Source organism: Drosophila melanogaster, chromosome 2R (genome assembly GCF_000001215.4).
Source record: "Drosophila melanogaster chromosome 2R".
Lineage (NCBI taxonomy): Eukaryota > Metazoa > Arthropoda > Insecta > Diptera > Drosophilidae > Drosophila > Drosophila melanogaster.
Window position 1 is genome coordinate 13,219,286 of NT_033778.4, and position 20,321 is coordinate 13,239,606.

At 46.9% G+C, this 20,321-nt stretch overlaps 9 protein-coding genes and 1 long non-coding RNA gene across 15 annotated transcripts, besides 1 other annotated feature; 4 read left to right on the forward strand and 6 right to left on the reverse strand.

Moving 5' to 3' along the window:
* Positions 1-110: 110 nt before the first annotated feature.
* CG4646 (uncharacterized protein) lies at positions 111-966 on the reverse strand. 2 transcript variants are annotated; one of them, NM_001299453.1, is made up of 2 exons: positions 659-966; positions 111-599 (listed from the first exon to the last, which is right to left on the reverse strand). In NM_001299453.1, the coding sequence occupies exons 1-2, from the start codon at positions 909-911 to the stop codon at positions 361-363; spliced, it is 492 nt and encodes a 163-aa protein (NP_001286382.1). In that variant the 5' UTR covers positions 912-966; the 3' UTR covers positions 111-360. The 2 variants fall into 2 exon arrangements, with proteins under 2 accessions (NP_001286382.1, NP_610848.1); NM_137004.4 differs by having other exon boundaries at positions 209-599.
* A 31-nt stretch (positions 967-997) lies between these two features.
* Positions 998-1,730, forward strand: CG17059 (uncharacterized protein). Its single transcript, NM_144126.2, has 2 exons — positions 998-1,170; positions 1,481-1,730. Exons 1-2 carry the CDS (start codon positions 1,093-1,095, stop codon positions 1,616-1,618), a joined length of 216 nt encoding a protein of 71 aa, NP_652383.1. The 5' UTR covers positions 998-1,092; the 3' UTR covers positions 1,619-1,730.
* On the reverse strand, positions 1,654-3,174 carry Fsn (F-box synaptic protein). Of its 2 annotated transcripts, NM_137005.2 has the most exons (4): positions 3,059-3,174; positions 2,577-2,944; positions 2,155-2,519; positions 1,654-2,091 (listed from the first exon to the last, which is right to left on the reverse strand). In NM_137005.2, exons 2-4 carry the CDS (start codon positions 2,882-2,884, stop codon positions 1,997-1,999), a joined length of 768 nt encoding a protein of 255 aa, NP_610849.1. In that variant the 5' UTR covers positions 2,885-2,944; positions 3,059-3,174; the 3' UTR covers positions 1,654-1,996. The 2 variants fall into 2 exon arrangements, with proteins under 2 accessions (NP_610849.1, NP_725266.1); NM_165973.2 differs by lacking the exon at positions 3,059-3,174 and having other exon boundaries at positions 2,577-3,053.
* On the forward strand, positions 3,148-8,917 carry Dp (DP transcription factor). 3 transcript variants are annotated; one of them, NM_057691.4, is made up of 9 exons: positions 3,148-3,827; positions 6,182-6,339; positions 6,406-6,466; positions 6,524-6,653; positions 6,717-7,050; positions 7,119-7,354; positions 7,415-7,497; positions 7,561-7,644; positions 7,701-8,460. In NM_057691.4, exons 1-9 carry the CDS (start codon positions 3,761-3,763, stop codon positions 7,883-7,885), a joined length of 1,338 nt encoding a protein of 445 aa, NP_477039.1. In that variant the 5' UTR covers positions 3,148-3,760; the 3' UTR covers positions 7,886-8,460. The 3 variants fall into 3 exon arrangements, with proteins under 3 accessions (NP_477039.1, NP_001260949.1, NP_725267.1); NM_001274020.1 differs by lacking the exon at positions 3,148-3,827 and adding an exon at positions 4,306-4,375 and having other exon boundaries at positions 6,527-6,653; NM_165974.3 differs by lacking the exon at positions 3,148-3,827 and having other exon boundaries at positions 6,037-6,339; positions 7,701-8,917.
* On the reverse strand, positions 4,890-5,177 carry lncRNA:CR43918 (long non-coding RNA:CR43918). The gene has a single exon (NR_073874.1). It is a non-coding gene; the product is annotated as a long non-coding RNA:CR43918 (long non-coding RNA).
* Positions 8,918-8,990: 73 nt separating the features above from the next.
* Positions 8,991-10,949, reverse strand: Pex13 (Peroxin 13). The gene is made up of 3 exons (NM_137006.3): positions 10,003-10,949; positions 9,718-9,947; positions 8,991-9,581 (listed from the first exon to the last, which is right to left on the reverse strand). Exons 1-3 carry the CDS (start codon positions 10,671-10,673, stop codon positions 9,160-9,162), a joined length of 1,323 nt encoding a protein of 440 aa, NP_610850.1. The 5' UTR covers positions 10,674-10,949; the 3' UTR covers positions 8,991-9,159.
* Positions 10,950-11,297: 348 nt separating this feature from the next.
* On the forward strand, positions 11,298-12,378 carry fsd (fates-shifted). Its single transcript, NM_137007.4, has 2 exons — positions 11,298-11,431; positions 11,493-12,378. The coding sequence occupies exons 1-2, from the start codon at positions 11,365-11,367 to the stop codon at positions 12,362-12,364; spliced, it is 939 nt and encodes a 312-aa protein (NP_610851.2). The 5' UTR covers positions 11,298-11,364; the 3' UTR covers positions 12,365-12,378.
* A 94-nt stretch (positions 12,379-12,472) lies between these two features.
* Qsox1 (Quiescin sulfhydryl oxidase 1) lies at positions 12,473-16,011 on the reverse strand. Of its 2 annotated transcripts, none has more exons than NM_001299454.1 (2): positions 14,185-16,011; positions 12,473-13,265 (listed from the first exon to the last, which is right to left on the reverse strand). In NM_001299454.1, the coding sequence occupies exons 1-2, from the start codon at positions 15,610-15,612 to the stop codon at positions 12,780-12,782; spliced, it is 1,914 nt and encodes a 637-aa protein (NP_001286383.1). In that variant the 5' UTR covers positions 15,613-16,011; the 3' UTR covers positions 12,473-12,779. The 2 variants fall into 2 exon arrangements, with proteins under 2 accessions (NP_001286383.1, NP_610852.1); NM_137008.3 differs by having other exon boundaries at positions 14,185-15,761.
* Positions 13,458-13,538: a mobile genetic element.
* A 683-nt stretch (positions 16,012-16,694) lies between the features above and the next one.
* On the forward strand, positions 16,695-17,770 carry CG4676 (uncharacterized protein). The gene is made up of 2 exons (NM_137009.3): positions 16,695-16,970; positions 17,023-17,770. Exons 1-2 carry the CDS (start codon positions 16,730-16,732, stop codon positions 17,634-17,636), a joined length of 855 nt encoding a protein of 284 aa, NP_610853.1. The 5' UTR covers positions 16,695-16,729; the 3' UTR covers positions 17,637-17,770.
* A 200-nt stretch (positions 17,771-17,970) lies between these two features.
* CG4679 (uncharacterized protein) lies at positions 17,971-20,183 on the reverse strand. Its single transcript, NM_137010.3, has 2 exons — positions 19,715-20,183; positions 17,971-19,660 (listed from the first exon to the last, which is right to left on the reverse strand). Exons 1-2 carry the CDS (start codon positions 20,039-20,041, stop codon positions 18,029-18,031), a joined length of 1,959 nt encoding a protein of 652 aa, NP_610854.1. The 5' UTR covers positions 20,042-20,183; the 3' UTR covers positions 17,971-18,028.
* Positions 20,184-20,321: the final 138 nt, after the last annotated feature.

Consider the following 20,321-nt stretch of genomic DNA (forward strand, 5'->3'; position numbering starts at 1 on the left):
AGGCAAAAACAATTGAGAGAGTGCTAATATCTTCGTGCTCAATCTCAATTCAAAGTAGCCGGCACATGAAAATCGATATCGAGAGAGTTTGGGAGAGCGGCTAAGAGAATCGCATGATGATCACAAATAAAGTTTTAAATATATCTAGAACACTTCTGTATTGTTTAAGAGCAGGAGGGGTGAATTAGAAAAGCATTTTGGAAGAATTACTTGACAATGGTGATTTATAGTTAACAAAACAATTCGAAATGCCTTTATATGCTTAAAGGATATTTGTTTTCGGGTGCCGTGTAGTGTACATTTATCAGTTTGAGGCGTTAGCCTAATATCAAGAAAATCCTAGGTAAAGTGCAGCAGGATTCACTTCTTCAGCTTAATGAACTTCGAGGCGAATTCATAAATGCCCACAGAGTTGTTGTTCTTCTGGTCGTACTCCACCCAGTCGTCCTCGGACAGGTCCACCTCCTCGAACTGCTGGCCATTTTCAGCGGATGAGACGCGCCAACCGACGCGCGGCGAGAATTCGACGGGCTCTGCGCCGCGGCACTCGAAGACCACGATGGTCTTAAATGCGCCAGAATCGTCCGCCGTGTAGGGAGCTGTGTGGATGGATGCACTCAGTAGTTTGGTGGGGATACGTTACTCAAAGCCAGCCTACCATTCGACTTGTCGACGATGTCGATGCTGTTCTCCCGGCTGCACATCTTGCACTTCATGAAGAAGTTAAAGCCGGCCGCATTGCGCGAATCCTGTTGCACACGTTCGGATTCCGTGATATCGTGCCACTTGTCCGACTGCTCGCCGCAGTTGCTGCACTTCAGCTTCAAGAAGAAGGAGTAGTCCGGATGAGACGTCTCCAGCTTGTCCACGTTCTCCAGCGTGGCGGAAATCTGAAGGCCCACACGAACCATTTTTACAATAGTTAATATTTATATTGAAGTTCTTAGCGGCAATCAGCTGTTTCATAGGGTTGCCGGACGGGTACCTATTTTCTGTGTGTCATTGCAGTGGCAACGCCTTCAGCAAGTAAAGATTTTTCTGCGCTAAAAAAAATAACAAAAAAGATAATTGGAAGCTAAAATAGAAATAAGTATGGATTTAAACATGAAACCGTCTCTGGCTGCCGACGAAATGTTTTCCGAAGGCCCCGGCTACATGGAAATGGACGAGGTAAGTCCTCAACATAGCTTCCCATCGAAGAATATGGTCGTCGAAAACTTTGTTTATCCTTGTAGCCAACATTGCAATTAAAAGTAAACAACAATCAGATAAATCTACAATCTTCTTTAGAAGTAGTGTTTCCCCGCAAAACAGGAATATGTATCTTTCATTTCATCTTTTGGCGACTTTATTTATTATATTAATTGTTCCCATGTCCAGAGTTTTCATCAATGCTCATGGCAATATCCTACATAAATGTTAAAAACCTGCCACCATACGCTCATATACATATGTATATATTTATATTGTATTCCTTTAGTCCGGCGGAGCCACAGGAATGATGATGGACCACCTGCCCTCCAACGATAAGCACGTCCACGCTGACTTCTACAATGATTTTGATGATCTGTTCGATGAAGACAACTGGGCCAAGATGAAAACCGATGGGAAACAGTAGAGGCCACCACGCAATAAATGGATTGAAAGATTTGTATTCGCGACTCGTTCTTCTGTCTGTAATTTTACTTGCACAATCAGCGATCATTGGTGTATAAAAAATTGCTTCAACTATTGTTTAATCGCTTATTATATTCATTTGGTTCGTATAACTAAGGTAAATTGCCATGTGAGATAGTGCCGAGGTGGATATGAACTTTGGCTTAGCGTAAATCAACAAAATGCATAATTTTGTACAAAAAAACGAAACTATTAACTAAATTTATCGAACTGAGTTTCAGGTGGAATGAAGCAATCATAATTGAGATAAATACAAATGTACACAATAACCTAATGGATCCGTGGAAGTTGTTAACCAAGTTGTAGGCCCTCTGCAAAGCTATCCGTCCAACGGCGTGCCCAGATAGACCATCGAGACCTCGGTATTGCCGTAGACAGCGGATACTGTGGGATAGAGCTTTTTGTCCGGCAGGCCTGCAAGGTGAAAGTGCATAGAATCGTTCGTATCGCTGGTATCACCAAACTATTTCCCCTTACCCCGGAAGGCCACACCGAGGAACTCGTAGTTCTTCTCGAACGACAAGGTGTTGTCCTCGCAGTCGAGAATGACGCGTATCCGCTCGCCCACTTGGTACTTGGGAGCATTGTTCAGCAGCGGGTAACTGCCCTGCATGTCGCCGTTGTGCAGCAGGTGGTTCTCGACCAGATTCCAGCCCCAGCTCTGGTCGTCGGAGCCGAGCAGAGCCACATAGCCGTGACACTGTAGAGCCGCCTCCTTGGTAGATATGCCGATGACGGCCACAGTGCCCAGCGGTCCCTCCCATATCACCTCCCAGGTGTGACGACCGTGGCGGAATCCTATCTTGCCCCGGGCCGCGTCTGTGCTCTGCGCCACGGGATTGCTGCGGGAATGGAGGGACATACATATAACGCCGACTCAAGCAAACCGAATACCTTACCGATGCAGGGTGAATCCGTTCGGCTTAATGTACACATTCCTCGAACAGTCGTTGGGGCTCCAGGCGTGAAAATAGGCCCGCAGCTTCGTCTTGTACGTGGAGACGGAGGCCAGCAGGTCCGATTTGAGGGACTCCTTGGGCAGCTTGTTCAGGCAGTGCCAGCGCCAGACGTCGCTGTTCTCGTCGTTGAGGAAGTGGTACCAACTTTTGCACACCTGCGAGCAATGACTGAGGTCGTCCAGCTCCAGGTAGGAGAAGATTACCTCCAGCACATTGTAATTGCACAGCGCCGCCACCGGATCGACCATTGTGTGCGTGTGCGCTCCGCTGCTGGGCTCGTGTAGATAGCTGCTTGGATTTACCCGTTCCTGTTGATTGTCATTTTCCCACACCAACCAAATGGGTAAAAATAAAACTCGAAAACTTTAATATTCTGCGATTCAGGGTGACCGTTGGCGGGCTGCCAGCGAAATACCGCTCACCTGGACAAAGTGGCAACTTTGTTTACATCCGCGACCAGTGTGCGATAGCGACTGTCGCACACAGCTGCTTACAACACTGCGTAAATTGATGCGTAAATTGGCGCGCACTGTCTGCCATTTCATTCGCACCCGCACACAGCCTGCTTTGCCTTTCCCACATGAAAACGAAAAGCAGCCACTTGGTGGAAATTTTGTGACCATTTTGTTGCGCTTAGAAATTGCGGAAATTCGCGCTGCTGCCAGCCGTTCGATAGCTAAAAGTTCGCCGTATCTTTTGCCACTAATCTCGTGAAAATCCGTGCGCCGAAACACCGCGAAAAAGGCCACCGAAAAAGGGCCGCCGCTGTGAGTGTGTGTGAGCAGCAGAAAAGAAAAAAAAAATGCCCTGCCGCTGGAAGTGAAAAATGCGCTCGCCATTTTGACTTGGGCGACACTTATTTTTTGTACAAGTGCGCTCCCCATTGCAGTCGTCGTCGTCGTGGTCGTGGTCCGCATCCGGATTTGCACACGTGCCCCAGTCCGTGGGTGCAGTACGTCCGCCTATCCACCGCCGTCGCCCATTCCAGCTCCATTTGCCCCCCCCTAGCACACACGTTGCGGCGAAACGGCACGTAGCACTGCTCTTTCCTTTTGTTTTTGGCGGTCCACCTGGTGAGCGGTAAGCGACAACAACAAGATCACTTGATCTCCGGCGGCCGAAAAATGGCGCATTCGACGGGCGGTACGGTGAAGACCGATGAGGTGAACTTCTTCTTCCGGAACGAGCACGGTAAGTGGGCGGAAGCGGTGTCCTGTAATAGGAGTTTTGCTCACGATGGAGTGAGTGCACTCCCTCCCTCCGCTATAGTCCATCATACACACACACCCCCTCATACACAAGGCGACCCACACAGATACGCTACAAAGTTGCATGGGCAGCGTAAAACGCCATCTTTGCTTTTTCGGGTTTCTTTTGCCTACCGTATTCATCGTTTGATACGCTTTGCGGGGGGAGGCCAGCGAGACGAACCGAAAAGAGTGCTAGAAATTGGCAAAAAGTAATAATAAAAGACAGAGACCCCCGCGAAATAACAACTTATATCAGTAAGCCACCCAGACCCGCCCCCTTCTGCCATCTACGCCCATCGCCCAGTTGGCGCGCTTGCTCACACACACACATGCACGCACACTAGCACGCGCGCGTTTTCTCCTACTTATTTTTTTGTTTTTTCATTGGGCGGCGAACAGCTGATTACTTCGCCGCCACTGCGAATTCGCTTTGAGGATTTAGCATGAAGTGAAGTAGTGATAAATCGTTGATTTCAGCTACGTACAAAGGTATTATTGTGAGGGACATTGTAAATTCAACTTGAAACAAATGTATCTGAACAGCGTGACATTCTGCCATATCTTAGCGAGTGGGAGAGAGACGGGGCGCACCGCCAAGAGAGATCGGGGTGAGAGAAAAAAGGCCACAGCAAGAACAACACTGCCACACACACACACACGTAGTCAGCCACGAAGCTGAAGCCCAAAACAGGCGAGAGCAAATAGGTGTAAGCGCTGTACACGTGTGTAGTTGTCCGTCGCCGCGTTTATGCGGTATTTACCGTACCCCGCAGTACTGAACTGATTAACTTCATGAGTTTCATTCAGTCATGATAGCAAAGAAGAAGATATGGATAGCTTTATGACGTGCTTTTATTTGTATAAAATGTCTCTTTAATCCCCAATATGTAAAGAAATAGTAATTTTTAATCAGTGATATTGCTCTTTGTTGAATATGAAGCGCGCATAAACGCTTTATATAGACCAGTATATCAGCCTGTTCGTACCAGCGAGTTACCTGGTTTGTAGTTATCTGCTGGTTGACTGGTGCAGACGAACTATGGAACTGCTTCTCCAATTGTAGGGATTATGGTTTCACCTGCATTTTGGGACTCTGCCTAGGCATTGTAGGATAACTCCCGCCGAGTTTAAGACTCCCATCGTTACCATCTGGTGGGACAGTCCGGCATTTTCTCGCATGTGTCCGCTGCTCAAGCCCCCGTGAGTCTGACTCACTTGCAGGTGTGTGTGCGTGTGATGTGCCCGTGGGTGCGGGAGAGTTGGCAGGTATTTTTAGCGCTCGACCCTTTGCGGTTTTTGTTTTGGGCATCTTCATCTCCATTATGCGTTGTCCACCTGCTTTGTTGTTATGATTATGCAAATATTGGGCTGGCGACAGGTGAACAATTATTACATCGAATGAATACCATCTAAAACTGGAAATGTTTAGAAAAGCCGGTTGGATACGAAACCCAGGGGTGCCAACCGAGTAGTCTTAATGGGTTTCCGGTTAATTCTGCCTTGATATTATAGTTGCTTTGGAATGGAAGTGCTCATAGTGTTGGATATACCAAATTAGCAGTAAATAAAATTTACTAAAGAACGCAACTAAGAACAGTGATTTGAAATGTCACGCTTTTAAAAATACTAACCGGTATCATATTTGCTCTTACTTTTTCTTCTGCTTAGGCTTCTGCTTGATTTATTGTCTTTCCAGTTAAAAGTCGAATTGTGAGTTTTAATGGGAAACCTATAATCGCACTATATTTAATTCAAATTATATTCGAACTTGGATTAATCCGACTAATGACTGATCAACAATCTTGTCGAGTCACGAACTTTAGTATCGAACCATCTCTAATTGGTTAAGGGTCACGTGGTTGCCATCACTAATGTCCAGGCGATCTGGTTTCGGGTTGTTTATGCTTCTGCATTTGTATCCTTGTCACACCGATTGAAACACACGCACACTCACCACCAGCACGTGAGTGTGGGTATACCTTGTGTGTATGTGTGTATGCACCCCAATCTTAATGTGCCGCTCGCCTTTCGTTGTTGTATTCCGACTCCAGTGCGCTTAACTCGCTCCATTCCATTCTCTTCACTTCGCTGCGATGAATTCACCGTATATACGGCGAAAAAACGCATCGTTGATAGTACCACACATACATTCAGTTACTCGCTAACACTCTGACACCCATGTGTGTGTCTGTGGAGTACATGCAGTTTTGTTATCAACGACGGCATTTCAGTCGCGTGTTATGTGTATATCGGAAACTAAGGAACCTCCGCATCTTCCAATTTCCAATTCTGCAGGACAAATATCCAAAATGCTGAAGCCGGCCCAGAACAAGTCCGAAATGGAGGGAGGTAAGCCCGTGGCGGTGGTCTACGCCACCGGCTCATCCGCGCGCAACAGCGGAAGTGCTAGCGGCATCGGCAACGTGGGACGCATGGGCGCCTTTAGTCAGATGGTAAGTGTAGAACGCGGTTGCTCACGTTGCTTACACTTAGTACCTAACGATCCGATTTAAACGCAGGGCAGTCAAGGGCAGTTTATACGACTGCAGGACAACGGACTGTCCATTCCAAAAACAGAAGGTAAGCGTGTGATCCTCCTCTTACCACTTCAATTAATCATTGTATCCCTTATTGTAGCAGGTACCACCTACACCACCGTTTCGGCGCAAAAGACTTCGGGTGCTGGCAGTGGTCATTACGACTTGCCCTTGAAGGGAGATCGCTATGTGAAGTTTACACCAAATCCCATAAAAATGAAATCAAAACTGTAAGTAGTAACCAACCGAGCAGGATCGAGGAGGATACTATAGCTTTGTTCCTTCCCAAACAGCCATGCCATTCAGAGCAACTCGTTGCACTCCATGTCGGCCTCCTCATCGTCCGTTCAAAGGAAACGCAAGCCGGACAAGGCAGGCAAAGGTTTGCGCCATTTCTCGATGAAGGTATGCGAAAAGGTGGAGGAGAAGGGCAAGACCACCTACAATGAGGTGGCCGACGACCTGGTCAGCGAGGAGATGAAGAACAATGCGTACGACAACAACTGTGATCAAAAGAATATCCGACGTCGTGTCTACGATGCGCTCAACGTACTGATGGCAATCAATGTTATTTCCAAGGACAAGAAGGAGATTCGCTGGATAGGACTGCCCGCAAATTCGACAGAGGTGGGACTTGTGTTCACCAAAGGCACCAAACTCCATGCTAATGTGATTATTTTGTCCCCTTTTCATAGACATTTCTGGCCCTGGAAGAGGAAAACTGTCAGCGCCGCGAGCGAATAAAACAGAAAAACGAAATGTTGCGCGAAATGATCATGCAGCATGTGGCGTTCAAGGGATTGGTCGAGCGGAACAAGCGAAACGAGAGCCAAGGCGTGGTGCCTTCCCCGAATGCCTCGATCCAGCTACCGTTCATCATCGTGAACACGCACAAGTCCACGAAAATCAACTGCAGTGTGACCAACGACAAGTGAGCGCTCACACTCAGTCGGAGTATGGCTTGTATTCTATTTCCCATATATCGTTTCAGGTCCGAATACATATTCAAGTTCGACAAAACCTTCGAAATGCACGATGACATTGAGGTGCTCAAGCGTATGGGATTCCTATTGGGTGAGTGTGTTTAATATTGGGCATTCGGGATAAGAAATTCATTGCATATGCTATTACCTGCAGGACTGGATAAGGGCGAATGCACGCCGGAGAACATTGAACGAGTCAAGTCGTGGGTGCCTCCAAACCTTGCCAAATACGTAGAAGGTATGACCATATATTGTCTTCCAATTCACTGTTATTAAACTTTATATTTGGCCCAGCCTACGGCACCGGCAAGACTGGCGAAAATATGTACGAATCGGATGACGAGGACAATGAGTTCAACGGGTACCTGGAGTCGGCCAATGAGTCCCAGGGCTTTGCACAACACTCGGCACAACACACCACCGATGGCGAGTTCAAGCTGGAGATGGATGATGACGAGCTGGACGACGACATTGATTGAGCTGATGGTGCCGCCGTCATTGTGCCAGCCATGGCCGATGCGGACACGGATGCGGATGGAGGAGCAGATGCTGATGCGGAGGACACGTTTAGTTTTACGTTTATCAACGCTTTGTTAGGTTTGCCACGGCCCCCTGGTTAGTCAGGAGCCGCACTCCACTCCAATCCACTCCACACCCAATCCGACCCACCCACACAATTGGTTTTGTTTACTTCTCAATGAGACTCTTAAATTATATATATACAATCTCGCAGCGACGAGAAAGATTCGGTAGTTCATGTATGTAAGTGTAGTTTGCATACACAGTTTGTAATTGTATCATTGAAGATTTATGTTTAAGCTGAAACGTTTTTAAAATAATTTGTCTAGTTAAGGAGAACGCGTTTTTAGTTCAAACCACAATTCACATAAGGCAATACCGCGAAACCACATGCCCAGACTAATGTTCACTCTCTAATTAGTTGTTATCAGTCTCCCTTTTCCCCCCAATGGCCTTTTCATGTTTGGGTAGGCTTAAGCAAAAGCGATAATGTTATGGGTAATTGTCTCTTAATAATATAATATACCAAAACTGTACACAACCGCAGTGAAATGCAATTATTTTTAGAATGCCACGAGCAGTTTGAACTGCAGACAAGAGCGAACATATGAAATATGTTTAATTTGCTAACACCCTTTGACAAAGCGATTCTTTTAGATTCTCAAAACCCAAATTTTAAGTTGACAAGGGAGTGCAGATAGTTGCGAAATAATCAACCTACCTAATTAGTAATAACAATTAAAACACGATATACATTTTCAGAATTTGTATTTATATTATTGAACCCTCTTCAAGTGAATACAACAGCATGCAAATACAAATTAGTAGTCAAGTATAAGGCGTTAACAATTAAGTGTCGAGCATGTAGTTGTGTAATGAAACGAAATAATTGCATGGATGGAAAGGAAATTGCAAACAAGTGAGACGAAATCGAACCGAGTGACAAGTTAATAAAGAAGTAATTTGCATATTGTAAAATATGATAAACAGAGAATTTAATCTTTTCCTCCCTTCTGCTTGCACCCAACCCAAGCAATAAGTCCAATAATCCATGACATCGCATATGGTTTATGTTTACTTTCATTGGGATCGCTGGCTAATAAACATTTACAACTAAATGGAAATATACAAAAGGCGGAAGCTAACCTAAAATACAGGGACGTGGACGTACATATACAGAAGCTGAACGGAACGTAACTTAAACTTAAGCTAATTCTCCGAGGATTTGGTCGGCTCAGGCGAATCCCTCGCCCAGCACAGCTGACGTCGTTGAGGGCGGTCCCAAAGGCGCCTGCTGCTGGGCAGCCAGGTTAAAGTCGTAGTTCATTTGCTGCTCCAACGGAGGAGACGCAAAGGCTCCCGCGGACAAATTCATTAGTTCGGGTTGTGGCTGAGCGGGCTTGGTTTGATCCTGCATCTCTTGGCGCATTTGTTGTGGCGATTTCACATAACTAATTGGAATGATGCCGGAGGTCTGTCCGTTGGTGGTGGCTAGAGCCCAGCCGGTGTTCAGCAGATTGAGCGTCTGCTGGATGTCGCGGGGAGCCACATGTAGCATTTGGCCGGCGCGCAGCGAAAGCTCGCTCGGGCTGCGAGCCACGAATTCGTAAACGGCCTGAGTCTGAATCGGCGCAGTCCACTTGGCCGGATTACGGGCTGGTTGGGATGAGAGCACAAGCGTTATTCGCAGTCTTATCTGAACAGGCCTTATCGGCCAGATTATAGCACATGAACGGAGCAAAGTGCTCCCGATTAGATAAACTGGGCTGTGCAATGTGCAGGCATGTCTTACCTTCCTCCTGGGCGGTGTTCGTCACGGTTCCCAGCAGCTTCATGATCAAGTAGGGAGCAGTAAAGATGAAGCTGATAAAGGCCAGCACCGGCCAGGGTGAGTTGCCCTTTCGCGGCACATTAGGTGCTCCTCTCGCCTGGCCGTTGTTTTCGTTCAGTGCCTCGGCAAAGGCCTTCTTAAAGGCTGCCGATGAAGGGTCCAGGTTCGATAGGCGCAGCCAATAGAGAATCCTTTAACGAAATATATATAGTTATAACGGTTTCCACACTTTTGCACCGCACTCACTTTCTGTACATCCAGTTTAGACCGCGGAATATGGCAAACGTGGTCCAAAACTGGGCAAACACACTTCGCAGCCGTACAAAGTTCGTGGCCACGCCGAGAATGGCCCGAAACGAGCTGGTCAGCGCGAAGAATGTGGAGTCCAGCATAGAGGCGATGTTGCCGATGGCCGACACCAGAGATTCGATGCTCTGAAAGGCCGGGCGCGAGCTGGACTCTGCCATATAAATGAACCGCTGCTCCGCATCGTTTTCACCCATTGCTCCAAATCTGTTGTACCCACCGCCGAAGCCTCCACCATAGCCTCCGCCATAGCCACCTCCATACCCGTATCCACTTCCAAATCCACTTCCAAGTCCACTTCCAAATCCACCCAGTCCACCATATCCAAAGGCGCCACTGTTGAAACCACCATAACCCCCGAGTCCGTAGTTGTTTCCGCCGTACCCGCTGCCGAAACCACCGTACTGTTGTGTCTGCTGGAATGGGGATTGCGGCAGAGGAGGGGGCTGCGCCGGTCCGGGCAGAGCCCTAACATTGCCATACGGAGTACGCAGCACCGCTTCCGGCGGATATCCTCCGCCGCTTGAAACGCCCACTCCGATGCTGCTCGAGGGCGGCAGTAGCGGGGCATCGCTGATCACCGCACTGCGTAGGTTATTGTTGTCGACCATGGTGACAAAATCCGACTTCGACTTCGGACAAAAGGAAAAGTGCTGTGAACTTTACCCCACGGCACGGTAGTTGCTTTTGTACGATCGGCTCGATAGTCGCTTTTTCGCACTGATTTGGACGGACGGTAAGTGACCGCTTCGTGCGGAATTGCTCGTTGTTATGGTCTCGGAACTCCAGGAGAGTCTTATCAACGAACTTTGACGAAATTTTTGTTTTAACAATTAATCAATTTTAGCAGTTGTACCGTTTTATCTATTTCTAGCTAGATTTAGCGAGATTTCCAACCGGTGATGGCACTTGAACAGAGTTACCAGATCTGGGCTTTATATCTCTGGCTAGATCAACTGTAAATAGCTAAAGCTTGTAAACTACTTAAGCTCCTTCAAAAGTTTTGCTTTATGCAGTTGTTTTTATAACACAAATTGTTTTGATAATTATACTTGCGCCATAGTAACAAAGTAACATTAAATTCAATCAAAATTTATGTTTTCTTTTTTAAGCAAACTGTCTCTTGACGTTCGTATTCTGCATACTATTTGAAGTTTACAAATATATAACAATAAAGAATAAAACATAGAAAATAGACTAATAATTGTTATTTTAATCCATTCGCGTCGGATAACAACTCTGTCACCACCTGACCAACTCGCAAGCAAACAACAGCTGTTGAACCAGCGAGAGCCGAACACAATGAGTTTTGATGCCGATTGTGATGAGTTTATTAAAAACAAACTATTCCGTAGTAAAGGGAAATGTGGTAAGTTGACCCGCTCACTTGGGTGCTCCGAATTTGCAGTGCAAATTTACCTCACCCTCAGATATATATGCCCGGCAATCGGATGTCTGCGTCGCGGTGAAGCAAAAGTCCACATTCCGAGCCACTGCACCCACTTTGCCCATGGCGGAGGGCAACAACAACAATGTGATTAGCATGCGGTATGACATTTGGTTCCACATATCCATGCACATTGATCCGGAGGACGTACAGACCTTCGCTCTAATATGTAAACAAACCTCCAGACTGGTGGCTTCTCGCGCCTTTTGGCGCAATCTTTACCGGCGTCACTGCACCGGAGCCACCTCTGGTTGGAATCTGAATCTGCCCGCCGAGCTGCAGCTGGAGTCGATACGCAATTGTAAGACCCGGGCGCTTAAATCCCTTGTCATCGCGGCGCTCTTTCACTGCCACCGACCGCTGAAGGTTCGCCTGGAGCTAGGCTATAACCTGGACTGGATGTTGCAGCGCATCTTTGTTTCCTGTTTTCAGACGCATTACCAGTGTCTATGGATCATGTGCTACAAGTTTTGGAACCGACAGTCCCATGAGCAGGACGAAACGGAGACGCACACCGGCGAAGTCGTAAATGACTGGGAATCCCTGGCGGATGATGATGCGACAAAGCTAGCTCCAACTTTTTGTAATCCCCACGAGGGTGTGGTTCTGCTTGTTGTTATCTGCCGCCACTTCGTGCCAACTTCCAACCATCTAGCCTATGGCCCTCAGCAGCAACGTTACCGTCTGCGAGCCACCCGGGAACTCCTCTGCACGGATATGCGGGCCAAGAACCTAGAGCTGGACTTCGCCGAGGATGGCTGCCGAAATGTGTCGGTAACCGTTAAGCACGATCGCATCGAAAAGTACAAAGTATTGCCCTGGTGGCATCCGGACTTCCAGAGATTCGTTAAATAAAACTCACGCAACGCAACTATTGTCAGTTTTCTTATCTGCATTATTTCTGTGTTCGCACCTTATCACAAGTGCTACCGCCCATAACAAGTGTACAACATTGTGAACATTCGTCTAGCATTGATCGTTTTTATTCAAACTGTCACTTCTGGAGGGAAAAATCACATTTGCATGCCTAAGAATAAAGCAATCAGGTGCATCGTCGTGGTAAAAAGCGATTAGGTTAGGGACTACAACTGGAAGAGGACTGTTCGTTCATACAATATATATATATATATACACACTTTTAACTTAATCATAACTCTAGGTGCCACGAATACAAATCATGCAATGAGGTGGCGTGTTAAATTCCGTTTCTCGGTGTTCGGTGTCTTTTCTTTGTTGTTTAGAATATGTGAAAGCTTTCCTGCGGATTAACCTACACCTTGCCCAGGAGATCGTGGCCATAGGGCTTCTTGCGGTATCCCTTGAAGGCGAACAATTTAAATGCCAACACCATCATCACAATGCAGAAGGCGTACAGCAGCATGCCCATCCGCATATCCATGTCGGTGAAGACACTTGAGATCTGTCGCTTCTGCCGCATTTTGTCCGCCGTGGGATGCAGCAGCTCCTCCCGCTGCACACCGTACCGGCTAACGAACTGCGGATTGTGTATGTTCTTGAGGAAGCCCAGCACGGCGTCCTTGTTCCATTCGATCTCCAAGTTCTCCGACTTGGAGACGGGCGTGCGGTAGCATTCGTTGCAGCTTTCCGGCGCTGGGAATTGCTTCTTGGGGAACTCTGGATCCTCGGTGGCATCGCCTGCCAGGCGCTGGTTCACCTCGTTGTGCGCAGCCCAAAGCCACAGAACAGCTTCCTCTTTGTTCGGCACACTCCAGATTTTTCGCCTCGATGCCATTGCCTGTGAAACGCAAACAAAATAAGTTACTCAATGAGTGAGCGACACAAAAAAAAAAAAAAAAACACCTGTTGTCACAGCTGCCGAACGAAAACCTAGTTAATTACAGTGTTAACTCGCTGGGAGAAACTCGAAAATAAATGCAAGTGGGTACAAAATAGATTTATGGGAGGCTTAACTATAGCCTTAATCCGAAACAAGAGAGAACACTATCGACTATCAGATACCCATTACTCAGCTAGTGCGAACGAGACAGTTCAAATTTTTTTTGGCATAAATTTACAAGAAATTTGCACATTAATTTACAAGAATAATACAGAACATTTTCTAAAAGGCCAAGCCAGTCCTAAAGTTTCAGAGAGAAAACAACTAACATTGATTTGAAATGAAACAAGTAAGTGATTGTTTAAATACAATAAATACAATTCGCCCTTGAAGCCTACTAATAAATAACTTGTATAGTTAGCCTTAAGAGAAAGTTGTTGTGTGACTCACGTGAATAACAAATAAAATCTGGGCTCAGCGAGAGGTTCAGAAAAACAGAAAACAATTATCAGAGTGACTACATCGTGGTTATTCAATTAGTGGAGTACGTGTAGCGAAATCAATACCAGGTAGGCACTACAGATTAATCGTGAAGCCCCGGCAATCGGAGGTGCTGATCCGCAGAATGGATTTTTTTAATGTGAACACAGCATTAAATTATACACAAGTGCTGCTGTTTAATGGTCTAATTTGGGCGGTAAATTAGTTTTCTGCTGAAAAAAAAGATCGAATTTGCATGCACGGAAAATTCCAAGAGTCAGCACTCAAGTCTTTTGTTTGGTAATCAACTATCCTACCCTACGCCATAACGATCGCCTTCCTAATCAGCACTATTGTGGTCATTAGCACGTAGCTACCACTCCGCCTGCTGACTCACCTGAAAGTGCTCGGAGCACTCGGTGCAGCCGAAGAAGTTCTTGATGTACCCGTGCATGGCCTGCAAGACTTCCAGCGGATCCTGGGTCTCCTCATTGTTGGCCGCCTGCACGGTCATGAAGTGGAAGAGTGTCCACAGGGAGCAACTGAAGCCGCGCAGGCGGGGACTGGATCCAACGCAACCCACAAAGTGGTTGGATGAGTAGACGGGCGAGAGATGAGCCTCTAGGCGCTTCAGCTCCTCCTCGAACTGGCTACCCGTCAGTCGTTGATCGTTGAACTGTACCACGTAGTCCTTCAGCTTGGACACCAGCTGGTGGCCATTGGCGCCGAGCGGATTGTAGCGCTGCAGCACAGCTAGGAATCGCTGCAGTGCGAGCAGTTTCTCGCCACTGATCTCGCCCACCTTGGACACCTCGTTGTGCAGCACCGTGCGTATGGCCTGCTCGAGATCCGCCTGGTAGACGAAGTGCTTGTTCCGGTGCACTTCATCGATCAATTCGTTTTGTCCCTTAATCTTGGACGCCGGCGTTGCCGATGGTTGGTGCACCTTCACTGGCCTGGGAGTGATATTCTTCTTACCCAGTACATCCCACAGCTTCTTGGCATACGATTCACCATTGGTAGATTCCGGCGCGTACGCCGTAATTTCACCTTTGCGATCCACCAAGCTGAGGGGCAGATTGGTCGGATCAATCTTGAATTTGGCGGCCACGGCTGGATCGATGACGCGCCGGACCCTCACCGCTGGCCACTGGGTCATGAACAGAGCCACCTCGACGCCTAGAGTGGTGTTCTCCGGTTCGTGAACCACTGCCACGTACTCCGTGGCGCTGCTGAGACCTTCGAACAAACTGCTGGCTGAATCGTTCTCCGTTAAGTAGTGAAAGTTTGGCCAGTAGGAATTGTTGTGGCTGCTGGTCAGGTTCTCTGCGGCCACCATACCCGCTAGTATTTCGCGGATTTCGTTTTTATCCTGCGTATGCAGGCTCTGCCCGTAATGCTGAGGACCCGGCTGGAAACCGGGGCCCAGATAACGTAGCGTTGGATAGCCCATCACCTCGTAGTTGCGGCAGATGCCATTGTTCTCCTCGGCGGCGCAATCGATGGCCGCCACGATGAGCACCTCGGACCAGGGCAACAGGTGCTCCGCTACCGACTTGTACGTGGGTGCGAATCTGCGACAGTGGCCGCAGTAAGTGTTGTAGAACTCGACTAATGCTCCGCGATTCTGGTCCAGGACGGTAGCATTGAAGTTGTCGACCGACAGGCGGATAACCTTATCCCCGTCGTCGTAGAGACCCAGTGTGGGATCCGATGGAGGGGACTGCTGCTTGAGGAGCGCCTCGTATCGCGGAAGGGGAACGCCCGCGGATGCGATGTCCACCAGCAGAGCGACGGCCAGAATCACCAGGTGCGTCGCCGACATTTTGCGGATCTACCCAATTTGCGGGATCGGTTGCGGCTGCGATTCGTACGGAATGCGATGTGGAACGCGACTGCTCTGCTGCGATAAGATTTAACTTCACCGAAGCATTTGGAATGTTTTACGGTCGCAAGTGGTTTGATTAACTGCTGCCAGGGATGCCAAATCGTCTGCTTTCTAGCTACGATTCTTCAGCTATTTTCAAAACTCGCGAAGCGAAACGATGTTAAACGTTTTTCGTGCCATATAATTTGTGCATTTTTAAATTACTTTGCCTATTAATTTGTTTTATTGTCAGTAAAAGTCATTTGGTATATATGTATAAACTACTAGCTACACGAATTCATTTTTACTGCGAACTAGTTCGCTCCCAAAATTTTAAAACCTAAAAAAGAAAAAAATTATTAAAGTAATATAAAAAGAACAGTGCACCTAGGCTAGGCAATGTTTTATACCTGCTTGCACTCTACATCAAGGAAATGATTATTTTTCACAATTTAAAACTTTACATTGTTTAGTTAAACATATTCTTTTATTTTATTGTCTCGTTCGTCATATGGTTTTCGATAATCCGCAAAAAAAAACCCCAACCTATTATGCACACGTATATATTAATTGAATCGCCTTTAAAAGTTCCAAGAAAAAAAACAAAGCAAAGTTTCATCGAAGCGCTATGCCTTATCAATTTTGTATGGTTTTTGTTTTTGTAATTTCACAGTAGAAATCCCCATTATAAAGTCGTTCTTTAATTTCAAATAAAATTTTATTTTTAATTTCAAGTTTTTATGTAATAATATAAAGCAAACTTAAGAACTTAAGCTTATAACATTTGTATTCCTTTAATATACCATCGTTTATGACATTTGATTTATTCGTATTAAGTTACTTATTATTACCTTATATATTTATATTTCTTTAAATTAAATCATTTGTGTTCTTTAAAAACCGGATTGCTTCTGTTAAATTCAATCTTATTTAACATTTTACGGGTTTCCTAACGTAAAGAGTTGTGTTCTAACCGTTTCACCATACTCGACTTAACAGTCTTACCGTTAGCAGCAGAGCCAAAAATCGCTTTGCAGCACTGTCTCAGTTGGGGGGTACAAAAAATAACGGGAGCATGATGATTTTGCGCTCGTGGGATCGCGTTAAACCTCGTTCCATTTCGGATTTCGCATGTTTCCTCCTGGTGGCTGTCTTTGTGCCCGTGACATACATCTTCCATGTGACCATTGTTATGCCGGAACTGTTTGCCATCGGAGGGATTTGGTACACGTTATTATGGTTGGCCAGCCTGTTCCTCATCTTCAACATCACATCCAACATGCTGGCCTGCATGCTTGTGGACACTAGTATCCGCAGTGGGTAGCAAGCAGTGATTTTGTGGTATCCCTTCTAAGATTGTCTTTATAGAGGAGCTGCTGAAGCCACCGTTGGATGCGGCGCAGCTGGCACGGTGGCACTCTTGCCAGGATTGTCAGACATTGGTGCCACCTCGATCCTGGCACTGCGAAGTGTGCAACGTGTGCGTGCTGAAGCGGGACCACCACTGTCGGTTCACTTGCTGCTGCATCGGGCATCACAACTACAGGTACTTCTTCTACTACCTGGTTTACATGATCATCGGATCCTTGGCGGCCGCCATCATGGAGAGCATCTATCTGTGGCATCTCCATCTGGACATCTACTGGCGCTGGTCTACGCTGTTCACCATATTTGCTCCCGTGGTTAGCCTGATGCTGTCTCCAAGCTGGGAGTCCTTCTACTTGGTCATATATGATCTCACCCTTCTGGGCTTCGCCATATCATCCTTGCTCCTTGTCTTCCACTGGTCGATATTCAAGAGCGGTTCGGTGACACGAGAGCGCGGCACAAGAAAGTACGATCGCGGTTTGCGGGGTAACCTGGAGATGGTTCTGGGCAAGAGAATGCATCTCACCTGGCTGTCGCCGTTTCTACGCAGCGATCTGCCACACGACGGAATGAACTGGGAACCCATAGCCGCCTTTTCTCCAAAGGAGGAATAGATCTGAATTGTGTCTTACCCATTCTTGACATTCATTAGAGGCATTTACTTATATCTACTTCATAACAAAATCAGTATTGTTTATTTTAAGACTCACTAGTCAACATCTGAATTGGAAATAGTATCCAAATTTATACGTCTTACTATTCTCTACTTGACCAATGGAAATTAATTTTTAATGTTTACAAGTCACACATTTGATCAGCTTACAAGTTAAAATAGTACAAAGCCTTTTATTAACATAAAGCTTTACAAAATATTTAGAATACTGTGTATTCATTCAGTAATGTCTATTATATGTATTAAATTAATCTGTTTAATGAAACCAAACAAGTATTTATTAAATGGTTATTTATTTAACAGCGTTCATTATATAATTTACAAAAGACTCTACTACTTATCGAGGAAACTTTCGCCTACGAGCGATTTCAGCTTAGACAGGTGTGTTTCATTTAGGGTAAATCCTTCATGAATACGTTTGGCTAACTCCCTGGAATCAAAGTTGTTCTCAACGGCATATTGCAGGGCAAACAGCGCCTGGCTGGGTGACTTCTCCTGCACACTTGCGTCCACAAATTCTATCAGAGCATTTAGGCTTGGTGTTCCGGGAATTCTGTGCTGGTTCTTGTCAATGTGGGCGAAGACTTCGGTCGCCTTTTCGTAGCTACCACCGCGAACGAGAAGCGTGAGTATATCTCCCAGCATTTGGCCGGTGAAGGAGACCTTTCGGAGACGCTTGATAGCCTCCTCAACCCTTTCGAACATATCCAGCGCCACCTTGGCGCCCTGCTCCGGCAACTGTGCTTGGGCGGGGGAATCTGGATTCGGCTTATTATCTACCAAAATGCGAAGAACGTAGAGTAGAAGGCTCTCTCGGTGCGTGTGATCGAACACAACCATGTCAGACCAAAGGCGTGGCACATACTCAACGGCTCCGTTGATCTCAATAGCTCTTAGGATCTCCTCCATAATACCGGGCTCGGGTATGTAGATGTTGGGCACCAGCAGGTCGTAGCTCAGCATGAAGTCCTCAGTTGACTCAGTTTGACAAAGCAGTGCCAGATAATTGCGGTAGTAGATTGATTCCTTGAATGAGTCGCCAACCAAATCGTAGTTCTTGCCCGTGTGCAGCAGTTCGTCTACCTTCTTCGCCAGCGATTTGTCGTGTAAATGATTGCGGCACACATCCATGGCGGTGGCAAAGAAGTATGTGTCTTTGGGATGCTGAATCTGGAACTCCTTGCCAGAAATATCGTTGAGGATATCCACAATAACATGGGATACTGGTCCTCTCTCTCGGCAGAAGATGATCAGCAGGTAGTAGTAGGAACCCAGGCTAGGATTCACACCCAATTGTTTGAATTCCGGCAGAGCTTGGAGGGCAGCCGCGCGTGCCACCTTAAAGTTGCCAAAGGTACTAATGCACTGAAGCACTGCGTTCAAAGTTCCCAAGTTGGGTCTTAGCTTCTGCTGCGACATTTCATTCAGAAGATCCTTGCAGAGCTGCCAACGCTGCTCTGCTGTGTCCTTCAGGAAGCTCACTATTTCGATAACGGAATTAAAGGTGTTGGTGTCCAGTTGCACCTGCTTCTCGCCAGCCTCCTGGAGCAATGCGTATGCCCGCTCGCACTGCAAGTACTTCGCCATTCCGCGGATAAGCGAGGCATATGATTGGGGCGTCTTTGGTTCGATTTCGGAATACAGTTTCTCTGCAAGATCGCCATCCTTCCAGGTCTTGCCACTACGCTCTCTTCGTTTATTGTTCTGCAGGAACCAGCGCTCCTCAATGTATTCCTCCGGTATCGGCTCCTGGTTGTTATGGAAGCACACCAGTTCCAGCAGGCTCTGCTTAAGTTCGGGACTGATTGGATTTCCTTTTTGTTCCAGAAGGTTGTAGACTAGCACAGCGTCTTTGAGTTCACCCTGGGAAATCAGTTGGGCGAGGGAGGTCTCGTCCACCACTGAATCCTCGGTATAGACCATGCTGGGGGCGAATTTTTCGATGGCCGGCTGTGCCTCTTGGTGCTGTGAAATGGGAAATGATTAGTATGTATGAAACATTTCTACTTAGCTGCTTACCATAAACAGCTCGCGGTGCTCCTCCTTGATCCACTTGGCAGCCTTGCGTCCCGATTCCTTTGACATGGCATAAGTACGCTTCGCCGCATTGGACATGGGTATCAGGAACGGGTCATCGTGGTACTTGTAGTGGGGTGCGGTGTAATCCCTGGCCACCGTGCTAGCCAGAGCCTGGAGCAGATCGGTGGGCGAACGCTCGATCCGATTGGGAATCTCAATGGGGGCATCTTCCGCCGGCGCCGCTGTTGTGTAATGTGCTCCGCTGGAACTCAAGCTGCACGCGATGTTCGCCCTGGGCAGCAGTCTCAATTGGCGCGAGAGGTACATTGTTTAGCGGGCTGGACACAAATCAACTTGATTTTCAGTAATAAAACCAAGAAAATTAAATGTTTTTCTGGTTTAAGTGGGGAAAAATGCAGGTGCTTCTTCTTGTCCAGAAAGTGTGGCCGATCAGCTGAGTCTAACAGTCCGGTTAACAGTGCGTTATAGTATGTCGTTTTCCAGCACTACATCAGGGATACCACACAAATTGAAAAATGAGCGCCAAATTTAAAATGACTTCGTTATCTATCTTATCAATTTCAATTTCCATAGATCTGTACTTTTG